Source organism: Saccopteryx leptura, chromosome 1 (genome assembly GCF_036850995.1).
Source record: "Saccopteryx leptura isolate mSacLep1 chromosome 1, mSacLep1_pri_phased_curated, whole genome shotgun sequence".
Taxonomy (NCBI): domain Eukaryota; kingdom Metazoa; phylum Chordata; class Mammalia; order Chiroptera; family Emballonuridae; genus Saccopteryx; species Saccopteryx leptura.
The window spans coordinates 52,806,091-52,819,861 of NC_089503.1; the positions used below are offsets into that span (position 1 = coordinate 52,806,091).

The 13,771-nt window shown below is 45.3% G+C and overlaps 1 protein-coding gene and 1 pseudogene across 3 annotated transcripts in view; one reads left to right on the forward strand and one right to left on the reverse strand.

Annotated features, from left to right (window-relative positions):
- SYT9 (synaptotagmin 9) overlaps nt 1–13,771 on the reverse strand; it is a 244,015-nt gene that overhangs the window by 162,717 nt on the left and 67,527 nt on the right. For all 3 annotated transcript variants that reach the window (XM_066366479.1, XM_066366477.1, XM_066366485.1), the window contains exon 2: nt 8,246–8,597. In XM_066366479.1, coding sequence (XP_066222576.1) covers nt 8,246–8,597 — 352 coding nt within the window. The remainder of the gene's footprint in view (nt 1–8,245; nt 8,598–13,771) is intronic.
- On the forward strand, nt 4,784–4,903 carry LOC136390147 (U4 spliceosomal RNA; annotated as a pseudogene).

Genomic DNA, 13,771 nt, shown 5'->3' on the forward strand with positions numbered 1-13,771 from the left:
GTAAACTTCAACTTCGATTTAAAAATACATGAATCTGGCTGCTTAGCAATGGAATATCTTCTGTTCTAGTATACTTTTTTAAGACATGAAATCTGAAGCGAAATAAATCCTATGTGTTCTGCTGTTCCTAGCCACAGTGGATTCCCAGGGTTAGAGGGAGTAGGCTGGGGAGGGCATTGAGACGAGAGAGATTTGTACTTCAAAGACCAAAATGTTCCCTCTGGAAGCAATTGTACAGGATGCCTCTGTTCCAAATTCCAACACAGCTGAAGATTCTTTTCAAAACTTAAGCACAGGTATGAATACTAGTACCCTCCCAAATGTTTTACATGATGAGTTTCATTCTCTACACTCCCACCCGCCCCCATTTAGAATCACATTTATTACTGTAAGGTAGTGGCTTAAATCAGAGAGCAGAGACTGGAATAGGCCAGGACAGCTCTTGCTCCCTGGGGCTCTCTTTCAGTCGCTTTCAATTTCCTTTCAGGAGGGAGTCAGTGACTCCCAGAGGTGGAGGCATGGGCTAGAGAAGTTCAGGCCAGTCAGGTATCTCCTCACCTCCCTGCATAAACTCTGCAGCTCTCTGGGACGAGAAAGTAGAGCAGGGAGCCTACCCCAGGAGTGTGAAGGAGAAGAGAGGTAGAGGAAATGGAAAATCAATATTCCACGGCTCTTGTAGCCTCCTGACGTGGAGGTGGGATGATAAGCAAGTCAAAAGCAAAGAGAGGAAAGACACAGAACAGAATGTTGCGACCTGGCTCTCGGCACCCTGAGGAGGGCTTCCAAAAATGGTCTAGTGGACTCAAACCTTGAGTGCAGTAAACTAGAGGCCCTGCCCCACCCTGCCAAGGGTCTAAGATTTTAACGCCACTGGGTGACACTGAGTGTGGTAAGCAGGGATCTGTGGCCAAAGCAGGTCAGCGGAGTCCTGTATGTTGGTGTTCTCAGGACTTAATGTGTACAGTGAGTGGGGGGAGAGAAGGTGAGCCCGGAGGATGGGAACGCTGAGACATGGTGTCCTCTGTGAATAGTTACCCCCTCATGCTGTCTTAGAGAAGCTGGACCCTGGAGCTGGACCTCTTAGCTTCCTCCACCTCCCATTAGAGGCCATTTTCCTGTCGGACTGAGGCCAGGATGAGAACTTAATGACTGGACTTGACCGTCCCAGATCTGAATTGGAAGACTCATGGTTAAGCATGAAGAAAGCCTAATTTCAAAGATGACTAACCAAATCTATAAAGTATATTTCCCAGAACAAACTCAAACACTTTTGTGCCTGAAGGAATCTGAGACTGGAGTTGAACTGCAGCCAAGGGTCAGAAGAGGCAGGTGCCCAGATGCAAAAGACTTTTCCTCTTCTCCTTTCCCCAAATTTAAATAAACCAGTCCATTATCCCAAAGCCTTGGTTCCTGAGCCATCACCCTAAAACAAAACTATCTCACTGGGTCTTAAGAAAGAGAACATTACTGCAAGTCAAGAAATTTGAATGGGAAAAGCAAGGGGTCAGGAGAAGCAAAGCCTAGTCATTGGCTACAAGGAAATGCCTTAGGCAGCCGATGAGACAGTCATACACTAACTGTAATTCAGGGGAGAAGGAGATTAAAAAAACAACAAAGACCTGATTTGAGGTTCAAGAGCCACAGAAGCAGAGAGGCAGAGAGAGAGAGAGAGAGAGAGAGAGAGAGAGAGAGAGAGAGGAAAAGGTGTCTCTGGCTTGGGAAACTGTCGTGGTGGAGATGGTACTTGAGCTGAACCTACCTTCTTAACTTGGCCTCATACTGATCAGCCTCCAAGCTGATGATCTCGACCTCAACAGGAAAATGAAGCTTTCAGCTGGGCCCCGGCTCTCTAGCAGGATGCGGGCTTCAGCTCTTCAGCCCCAGCAGCTTTCTCCTAACACCCAGTGCTCAGAGCCCCCAGCGTCCCTCCCCTCGCTGGGCCTCCCCTGTGCAGCCGTGGACAAGGGTATATGCTCTTCTATCCTCCCTCATCTCAGAGACCCCATCCCAGAGGGGAAACCTGGCCTGTCAGGCTCCAAGGAGTGGAAAGAGAGAGAAGCAAATTGTGACTTCAGCACCACCTAGGGTTTCTTCACTAGGTTCAAGTCAAGACACAGAAGTGGAGATAGGACTGTTTCCCTTCTTGAAACTCCCCGAGTGATGGAAAGGAGAGTTGGTTTGTCCGGATCTGTAAGCAGACACACAGGAAGGTGCAGACAGGGACAGATGCATTTAACCAATGACTAGGACTGGGCAGGGGAATCTGAGGCTTTCTTATAATGATTCTGAAGCTTCTAGACTGAGCAAGCTAATGAAGATATAGGCATCAGGCCTTGGCCAGTACAGGTGTGTGTGGTCAGGCGCAGTCAGATACACAACCTGCTTCCTCCTACCCCCTCTTAAGTTTAACAGGTTTAAAACCCTGCTGTATTCCTCAAATATGGTATCCCCTATTACTAAGATGAGCCCATGTCCCCCATTACTAAGATTAGCCTTTCTCTAAGTAGCTCACATCTGATGCCTCTTCCCTTTCCACCACTTCTAACAGAGTTCAGACTCTTGTCACTCTAGGCCTGAACTGGTCCCGAGTCCAGTTTTCACCCCATCCCACACATCATATACACTCTTGCCAGATTCAACAACTTGAGCACTTAATGTACGCAATTGCCCAGCTAGTCTGTGGGCCTATGGAGGCCAGCGCTATATCTTTGCACAGCGAAGATGCTTAATGCCTGTCTCTAGAGTAAATAATGAGCACCATGACATAATAACTTCCTATCATTAAATCCCAACAGGGAAAATATACATTTACTTCTAGTTGTGAGAAGTCTAGGTAACTTGCATTTTTGAAGCTGTGAGTATATTAAAATCTAAAGAAGTAACTAAAAAGAGTAATTCAAAAAATGGTTTTAAATGTTTCTATCCAACCAATGTTCTCAACACTAAACAGTCTAGCTTAATAGAAATGTGCTCCTCGTAGAGTAATTACAACATTTAATTCCAGTGCACCACTTACCGGAGTTGTGGCAAGTAATAGTATGATTTAAATTTAAAGTACAGTGATTGTCTTCTTTCAATTAGGTCAGGGTATTTCTGCGACTCTACAAATCGCTTAGTTCAGAGATAAGGTCAAAAGTCTGAATGTAAGGCTTGGAATGAATGTGAGACCTGGAACAGAGGTCCTCCCACCAGCCTTATACCTTTCCAGGCCCTACTCAGTTTATACTTTTGGCTTTTAGTCATTCTTGTCACCAAAACATGAGAAACGCAGCCTGATATTGACGAATGTGTTGTCAGCCTTTCATGAAAAAAAGTCTGCTGTGCGCCAGAAGCGGCGCTGGGGTTTTATCCAGGGAGAAACAAAGTGGACAGAGCTGGTGTTTGAGCTCACAGAACCCAGAGTCTAGAGGGGCTGTAGGCAATAAACAATCCGTTAAGAAGAGAGTTCCGTACTGTGAAGAAGTAAAAGCAGGCAATGCGTGGGAGAATTCAGAGTGAGGAGGAGTGGAGGAAAGAATATACACTTCAGATTGGGTGGTCAGGGAGGCCTTTCTGAAGAGGCGACACTTGAGGTGGAATGGAGTCTGTAAAGGATCCAGGCATGGCAAAGGAAAGGGAAAAGCATTTTAGGCTGATGGAATAGCACAGGTGAAGGCCTCAGGCAGGAAAGGGCTGGAGATATTGAAGGAGCTGAGAGAGAGGCTAGTGCAGTTGGAGGGTGATGGCCTTTTTCACATAAAGCCTCCCTCCTCCTGAGCTCAGCCCGGGTTACTGGTGTCTTCTGGGGTGGTGCCCATGGTGGCCCTGGCTAGGAGCTGAGGCTGATAGCTGATAGAAGCAGACTGTGGCTGTTATCACATGGAGCCTTAACAGACCTGATAAGGAGTCTGTGCTATAATAATTGAAATTCTTGTAAAACTCCAGTAAGTGGTACAGTAGAATTAAATGTTGTAATTACTCTACAAGTAGCACAATTCTATTAAGTTAGTCTGTTTTCGATTGAGAGCATTAGTTAGACACATCGATAACATAACAATTTTTTGAGGTACTCTTTTAATTCTTTCTTCAGATTTTCATAAACTGACAGCTTCATAAAAGCTGCCATAGCCTGACCAGGCAGTGGTGCAGTGGATAGAGCATCAGACTGGGATGCAGAGGACCCAGGTTCGAGACCCCAAGGTCGCCAGTTTGACCACGGGTTCATCTGGTTTGAGCAAAGCTCACCAGCTTGAACCCAAGGTTGCTGGCTCGAGCAAGGGGTTGCTCGGTCTGCTGAAGGGCCCACGGTCAAGGCACATATGAGAAAGCAATCAATGAACTAAGGTGTCACAATGAAAAACTAATGATTGATGCTTCTCATCTCTCTCCATTTCTGTCTGTCTGTCCCTGTCTGTCCCTCTCTCTGACTCTCTGTCTCTGTAAAAAAAAAAGAAAGAAAGAAAAGCTGCCATAGACTCCTCTCTGACTGCATGAGATCCTGACACTAGATGCAAGTATACATTTTCTCTGCTGGGATTTAATTACCAGAAACTATTACATCCATAGAATTTTTATATTCACCCTAGAAACATGCATTATAGATTACATAGAAAATTTGAGAAGGCTTGGAAAAAACTGACTGGGCTCTCATTTTGGGACATAAATCAGAGGTCAGATTAGATGGTCTATTCTGAGGATCCAGAGATTTTTGTGTATTCAGAATAGAGACCTTGAAAAATGTTCTGGGAATAAAAAAATTTCACATTCCCAGGATATTAGGCCATTATATAAAAGAGAATTCATCAGCTTTGCGCAGTGGCAGTATCGTAGCCAATGAGGTTTATCCGAGGCGAGATTATTGCTAATTGAAAAAAAAAAAAAAGAGAGAGAGAGAATTCATTCAAATTAGAAAAAATTAAGAATTTTGGAGGGTTCTAATAGTAATGGGCTAACTACAATAGAAACAGGATGCTAACATATTTGACCTTGGAAGAACAACAGAAAGCCATCCTAACTGGAAACATGCTTAGAAGATAGAACAAAGTTCATCTCTGGGACATCCTAAAGGCATTGGCGGGAGCTACATGTGTCCAGGTTGAAGAGGCCCGGGCAGTGGGACTTCTGACATAAATGCTGTGAAGAAGTGAGGCCAACTGCAATGATGGTGGGGATGCCCTTAACTGGGAGTCTAAGCCTGTGAGCTCTGGGGCAAGGAAGTGTCCTGGGAATTTTGGACAAGTGATAACAGGTGCAGGAAGGCAGCAGCAGTAAGAGAGAAAGTGACAGCAGTGAGAAGGCAAAGAACATAATGAGAAAGAAGGTAGAAGAAACAGTATCCAGCAGAGCGGACTGCTCAGAGCCATCTCACCAGAGTACCTACCCCTCCACAAATGTGGTATCAAAATGTTACTTACAAAGAGTGTTAAAGATGTTTTGGAGCATGAAGGAAATTTCACTAATTTTTTCCATTTTGCCAGTAAAAATGCTTTGTGTGTGTGTGCATGTGTGTTGATAATAATTCCTAAAGAATTACAAGATCATGCCTTGGCTGCAGGAGGGGAAGAGAGAGACAGAGAGGAAGGAGAGGGGGAGGGGTGGAGAAGCAGATGGGCGCCTCTCCTGTGTGCTCTGGCTGGGAATCGAACCCTGGACTTCCACATGCCAGGCCAACACTCTACCACTGAGCCAACCGGCCAAGGCCATGACTCTTGAATTAAAATAAATCTAAATATAAAATCTATTTGGCCTGACCAGGCAGTGGTGCATTTGATGGAGCATCGGACTGGGATGCGAAGGACCCAGCTTCGAGACCCTGAGGTCGCCAGCTTGAGTGTGGGCTCATCTGGTTTGAGCAAAGCTCACTAGCTTGGACCCAAGGTCGCTGGCTCGAGCAAGGGATTACTCGGTCTGCTGAAGGCCCACCGGTCAAGGCACATATGAGAAAGCAATCAATGAACAACTAAGGTATCACAACAAAAAACTGATGATTGATACTTCTCATCTCTCTCCGTTTCTGCCTGTCTGTCCCTATCTATTCCTCTCTGACTCTCTCTCTGTCTCTGAAAAAAAAAAACAACAAAATATATTTGACAGGAATAATTCCTTCTCTTTTCTCTTTTAATTTTTCCCCTCCTATCTAATATCCCCAAGCAATAGTAAAAATATCTAATGTTTTTCTTTTTAAATAAAAGATATTTTTGATATGCAAAGCATTTACACACTTTTACAGAATAAATGCTGGATAATTATAGTGATATGATGGCTATCAACTCATTAGAATTACGGCAGAGTCCTCAGATCTATAATCTAATAAAAAACATAGCACTATCACCCTGTATTGATGGCACCTAGAACAGAAAAATTAACATGCAGAGCAAAACGAAATAGGAGACCATTTCGATGGAAACTCCACCTGAAAAGCCTCAGTCATGGAAGTCCCGAGAAGGTTTTACTCTGAGTCAGCACCACTGCACAAACTGCACGGTGGCTTCAGAAAGAGCTCCATTTATAGTTAAGTGTTAAATGTGAAGAGAAATCCTTGTAATAAAGTCTGAGGATTTCTTCTAAATCAAAAGGCAAACAACCATCCATTTCCTCACAAAGGAATATTTTAGGTTTAGCTCTTTGATTTGGAATTGGAAATGATGCTAAAATAGGTTTCTGGGAAAAAATGAAATTATAAACTGTCATATTCCAGCCCACGTAATGTGAATGAGCAGAGCACCTCTAGGATAAACTCAATTAACACTAAAAAGGGTAAAATGATATTTCTGTTTCTAGAGGACAAATAAGATTTTTTAAAAATACCCCCAGACTGTACTCATGTTTTCCAAATAACAACACTGGTGTTTCCTCTGGTTATTCTTCAAGCAAATGAAAGATTTTAAAGAAAGCTGCTTTTTTCTGAGTCTCTTCTCCTACAGTCCCTATTGAGAGCAAATTTTTATTTCCAATAATTCAGAATTGGCTGTATGACCTTAAAGCCATCTTTATGCAACATCTGAGTCTTGGGAAAGGCCGTTGCCAGGATAATAATACTGATAATAGCACCTTGAACACAAGGAGGCAGCTCACGTCATGGAGTATTTACCAGAGGCAGGCCTGAGCCAAGCAACCATGGCCATGTGACCATTTCATTCTCAAAACCACCTGCACGTCCATGCTCACCATTCCTCTTTACAGAGGAGGAAATGGAAGCACATGGAGATTAAGTAAGGTGTCCAATATCACGCATGTGAGTAAAGCCAGTTCACTGGATCCCAGAACCCTTGCTCTTATGACAAACTTATATTATTTCTCCATTGCTAAAGTGCACAAAGCATCCAGCCACAGAAGAGAATGACCCAGGGTCTGTGCACTCTGTAGGCCTTGCAAAGGCTGGAGAGGGACAAAGAGCCTGGAGTGTAAAGAGAACCTGTGTGTGACAGTGAGGTTGCATCAGAGGCACAGGGAATAAACTCTACAATGCTAGGAGTGGTTACAAGCTCAGGCTCTAGCACTGACTGAACCAGGATTCAAACCCTGACCTGGGTTCTTACCAATACCATTACTTTATTACCTAAAATCCTTGAATTAGGCCCTGGCCAGCTGTCTCAGTGGTAGAATGTTGGCCCGGCATGTGGAAGTCTTGGGTTTGATTCCCAGCCAGGGCATACAGGAGAAGCGCCCATCTGCTTCTCCACCCTTCCCCCTCTCCTTTCTCTCTCTCTCTCTTCCCCTCCCGCAACCAAGGCTCCATTGGAGCAAAGTTGGCCTCTGCCTCAGGCACTATAATGGCTCCAGTTGCAACGGAGTGACACCCCAGAGGGGCAGAGCATCGCTCCCTGGTGGGTATACTGGATGGATCCTGGTCAGGTGCATGCAGGAGTCTGTCTCTCTGCCTACCACGCTTCTCACTTCGGAAAAATACAAAAAAAAATCCTTGAATTAAGTTTCTTCTGTGAAATGAAAATGATAATAGGATCCATCTCACACAAAGTTGTGAGTCTAATAAAATAATGCAGATGAAGTTCTTCAATAGTACTTGACATAGTAAGTCTTAGCAATGGTAACTATTATTATGGACTAAGCAGAGACTACACAGAGATCAGGAACCTCACTGGGATACAGGAAGCACCGAGTTTTCCCATATTCATATGTCCATGACACTGAACAAACATGTGAAAGGTCACAGGTTCCTTGGCTACTTGATGCCATTGCTGGCAAGAGAGGGGAACGAGTGGGTGGTCCTTGTCTTGCATTCAGAAAGGAAGGAGGCATTACTGACCGAGTTGACGAGGTTGGCTCTGTGACTTGGCGCTTCATGCGGACACCATGGGCACAGTGTTCCTGGCCCCCTGCCTGGTTGGAGAGGGGAATGTCAGGGGAGGTGTGGCTGATCTTCATGGAGGAGTCAGGGCAGGGGCTGGGGGTGTCTAGGAAGCCCTCATTGCTCTCCTGCTCATTGGTTTCTGTGTCCATGTAGTTAAGAGGCTCCTGGTTGTTGTCTTTGCTACCAGAGAACAGGCCTCGTTCTCGCCACGGAACCCAGCAGAGTTTCCAAGACACGAAGAGAGACACGCCGAAGAGAGCGAGGCCACAGGCAGTGACCACAAGGGTGAGCAGGCTCACTGAGATATCTGCAAAGAAGCAAAGATTAAAGGTCAGTGTGTCTGTCACCCCCAGCTCCTGTGCACAGGGCAAGGAGAATGCCCTCTCATCCATCCATCCCCTAGGAGCCAACCGAGGAAGGCCAGGATGGGGATTCTACTGGGCCACCTGGTTCTGAGGCCAGGATGGGGATTCTACTGGGCCACCTGGTTCTGAGGCACAGGATGGGGATTCTACTGGGCCACCTGGTTCTGAGGCACAGGATGGGGATTCTACTGGGCCACCTGGTTCTGAGGCACAGGATGGGGATTCTACTGGGCCACCTGGTTCTGAGGCACAGGATGGGGATTCTACTGGGCCACCTGGTTCTGAGGCACAGGATGGGGATTCTACTGGGCCACCTGGTTCTGAGGCACAGGATGGGGATTCTACTGGGCCACCTGATTCTGAGGCATAGGCCGTGAGGATTTGGACACAAACACTGAGGAGGTAACACGCAGGCCGTGTTTAGAAACAAGAAATAGGCTACATCCAGGGGGATTAGGAAGACCCTGCAAGTCCACCATAACTGTATTATTTATCCTGTCCCAACACAAATCATTGATATTGGATAAGCAGGATGGTATCAACTGTCCTTTGAAATTCCTGTCATCTCAGAGCTGTAATTTAGTTTGTGAATTAAGTACGGGATATGAAAGTCTCAACATATGATGTTTTGAGTTTATGACGCTCACTCCCTTAAAAACTTTAAAAGATTGAGAGGCGAGTGTTTTGGCTTACGCCATTTAGCGTCATACTAACAGACTATGTGGGCGAACTAGCTTGGTTGCACGCAGCGGGAGAACACGTATGAGTGAGGAGGTTGGCGTCCCCCAGCGCGCTTACCCACGCCATTTTGGACTCAAAAGCGCAAGTGTTCCGTTTGTGTTAAGCTAGGGTGTGTTTCAACTCACACCAAAATTCGGGTTATGTTACTGTCCTAGGAATGGAACTATGTTGTAATCCAAGGACCCCTATTACAACTTTTTTTTTTTTTTTTTTCATTTTTCTGAAGCTGGAAACAGGGAGAGACAGTCAGACAGACTCCCGCATGCGCCCGACCGGGATCCACCCGGCACGCCCACCAGGGGGCGACGCTCTGCCCACCAGGGGGCGATGCTCTGCCCCTCTGGGGCATCGCCATGTTGCGACCAGAGCCACTCTAGCACCTGAGGCAGAGGCCACAGAGCCATCCCCAGCGCCCGGGCCATCTTTGCTCCAATGGAGCCTTAGCTGCGGGAGGGGAAGAGAGAGACAGAGAGGAAAGCGCGGCGGAGGAGTGGAGAAGCAAATGGGCGCTTCTCCTGTGTGCCCTGGCCGGGAATCGAACCCGGCCCTATTACAACTTTTTAAAACAACAACCACAAAAATCTAGAGTGGTTTTTTTTCTATTTTTGGTATTAACTTTTAAGGGTCTAAGCAAAATGAAGCTCAGGTCCTCTGAACCATCAAGAATACCCACGTCCCGTTGATCAGGGTGCCCAGGCCCCAGGGGTGGCAGTCCTTGTTTGGATTTCCACAGTTGCAGCCCTGAGACAAGTATTCAAGGGTAAGTGGTTTGAGATGAAGATAACACAGGTAGGGGAGGAGGGAAGTGATCCAGGGAAGGAAGTCAGTAAAGGGGGCTATAGCAAGCCAGTTACCACAGTGAGGACAGGAAGGTAAGCCTGCTGGGGAAGCTCCATACATCTAGAGTCTCCCCACCCCAGGGGCCAGAGACACGGGCTATCTATAACATCAAGTCCCGTCAGCCAGTGATTTGAAGGAAGCTCTCAAGGGACACTTCCAACCTGCAGCATGAGTGGCAAAATAAGCTGTAGTGGCCAGAAAAATCCCATATTTTCAAATAAATACAAGGGCTGGCCTTTGGAGGCCAGTAGGCATGCACTCTGGTGGTAAGGGTGAGGGAATCTGGCAGGGCAAGAACAGCATCTGCTATGTGGATTGGGCCCCATGGCCTCAGCAAGGATCCGTGGCAGTGCGGTGCCCAGTGGCTGTGCTTTTAACTCTCAGAACAATGCCCAACCCCTTCCATGCTCCCATTCCACCTTCTAGTAGAGCCAAGGAGACTGAGGCATCAACCTGAGCTCATTCCTGGTACCATGATGGCTGTAAACCCCTTACTTTAAAGGATAACCCTACTGTCTTTAATGTGCTACAAGGACTCTCCCAAGTCACACCTTTATTACCCATCAATAGTATTTGCAATGCTTTAGCGAAAGTTTTCTGAATATCTATACATGCCAGGTACATTGTTCTTTGAAGATACAATGGTAAAACAGAAAATTAGGAATTAGTTATTTAATATTCACAATTTTAACTATCCACAGCATGCTAACAATCCATAATATGTGACAATTTGTACTTCTGCCTAGGCATGCACTTGAACCTTTACTGCAAACCACATACCTACTGAGTCAAATTGAACAGCTAGCATCCCTGTACTTTCAACATAACTCTGAAGGCACCTGATGATTCTTATGAAATGATAAAAGTTTCCTCATGAAAAATTGCTCTTGACAGAAAGCCAGCTGTCAGGGCTGGTGATGGATCTAACCCATCTCCTCTATGACTCCCAATCAATATTTACCCCTGTGGTGAAGGGATATTTTATATCTCTGTTTGAAAACATTGGGGTTCCAATTTCAACATGGGTATCTCAGCTCAAATCTTTACCATTTTCTGTAAGTCCCACCAAAATGGGATAAGCAAACTAACAATGGACACCATCAATCAATCCATCAATAAACCAGTAATGTTGAGGAATTTCTAGAATTGTTTTAAAGGAAAAACCATCAGTGTTGGACAATACAAGAAAATAAAAACACAGGACAACAAAGAAAAAATAAATATTTAAAGAAAAAATTATTAAAAAAAAAGCCTAACCAGGTGGTTGTATAGTGGATAGAGCATTGGACTGAGACATGGAGGACCCAGGTTCGAAACCCTGAGATCACTGGCTTGCGTGCGGGCTCATCTAGTTTGAGCAAGGCTCACCAGCTTGAGCCCAAGGTCGCTGGCTTGAGCAAGGGGTCACTCGCTCTACTGTAGCCCCCAGCTCAAGGCACATATGAGAAATCACTGAACAACTAAGGTGCTGCAATGAAGAATTGATGCTTCTCATCTCTCTCCCTTCTTGTCTGTCTGTCCCTATCTGCCCTCTCTCTGACTCTCTCTGGTCTGTCAAAAAAAAAAAAAAAAGAAGAAAAAAGGAAAAATTAACCCCCCCCCCAAAAAACCCCCCAGAATGCAGAGCAACAAGGGCAGAAATGAGGAATAGGGTGTAGTCAGTGGGGCAAAGTAAAGGACACTAGAAACCAGCCCTCGTAGAGCCAGGACACAAGGCAGGAGGAGCATGGTTTGGCTTCCGGCTTCAGCTGGTCCTGCCTGCTCATCTAGTAATGTGAAAAATGTGTTGGTGCAACTTCTCTCATAGGTGGTAGTCCTGAGGGCACAGGGAAAGGAGACTCCATCCCAGTTCATTAGGCTGTCACAGCAAACATCAATTCCCACTCCCTCCAGTGAAATCTAAAAACACAAAACAGGTTTCACAGCACAGTGAGATCCCTTCATACAGTCTGTCATCCAAACTGAGAAAAAACTCCTTCCCTGTATCCTGTTAATTGGTCTGGCACTGTCCTGCACAGGAGACCACCAGCAACAGCTAGAGGAGGGGTACTTGGGAAGGCAGTATTCACTCGTCCCCACCACAGCCCCCTCCGAGGGAGCAGCATAAACCCCTATGCCCTGATGTTGGTTTTGGCCATGAGACGTACTCTAGTCCATGAAATATGAGTAGATATGGCCCATGCCACCTCAGACCACAGGACTCTAAGGCTCCCCCCTTCTTCTGAGAGAGGAGAGATCTTGGGTAAGGCTGGTCTTCCAGCCTGGGTGCCATCATGGGATGGCTGTGGCTTAGGTACAAAATCCAGAATGAGGAGCAAACTGAAACCTGACCACAGATGGTGGCAGAGGCTGCAGCTAATCCACAGAGTCACGAGCAAAACCTAAGTAGATGATGTTTTAAGTCACTGATATTTTGAAGGTGTTTGTTACCATGGCAAACAGTTGACTAATACACATTACCCTATAATTTATTGACCCGGGTTGGGACATTTTTAAGAGGAAACAGAGATGATATAAATAATCACATGGGACAAGAGACTTTACCCAGGATTGTCCAGGGTAAACCAGGTCATATGGCCACCTTGGACTTAAGAATTCCATCTGAACTCTGCATTTACCACTTTCGTGCAGCACGGCCCCACAAGGTTTACTTGGCATAGAAAACACACTTAAATAAATTAAAGCCTGGGCTCACTTTTGCTAGATATTACAGGGCCTTGACCTAGTTCAAGAACCACTTCTGTTTGTTACAGTTGATTTCCAGCTCACACACCCCAAAAAATAGCTTGCTCACAGTCCAGTCATGGGAGATGCAAGAAAGCAGAGAGCTTGTCTATTGCAGCATTGAATTCTAAGCATCTAAAAGAGTGCCTGGCACATAGTAGGTGTTCAGCAGATGTTTCATGAAGTGTGCCTGAGGAACCCTGTAACCACCTTCTGTTTACCATGAATTGTAGTGTGGCCTGTAAACTCGAGGTGCTAGTCATATTCAACGTAATCACAGATTTTTCTGCATAGCATTATTACAAAAAATATCTGGTAAATGGTGAGAGCGGCTCTTTCTTATTCACAGAAAGGTGCCATGTAGGTCAGCAGTGGGCCAGAAAACACTTGCCCAGAGAAACAATGATGACTTACACAGCCACTCCAATCACTAAGCGTAGTCATCTGGACTGCTGTTTGCAAATAGGTCAGGGTGCTCACTACACAGTGTGTTTGTACTGAGAAAATTGCTAGGGAGTCACTAAAGCCACATGTACTACTTACCTCATACCCCACGACTACAGGAACGGAAAGAAGGAGGATCCACTTAGACTCACAAAAGAGCTTTATTTAGAACAGAAGTTATTTCTTCAGTTAGGTCATAGGTACATGGCCATTTGTTTTATTATGAATGTTTAAACTACATGCATTCACCATATATACTCTTTGGCCTTTGTGGTAGATTTCATGATAAAAATTATTTTAAAAATAGTATCATGAAAAATTATTTTAAAAATATATTTTTTAAAGAATAGGAAAAATAATTTTTCTA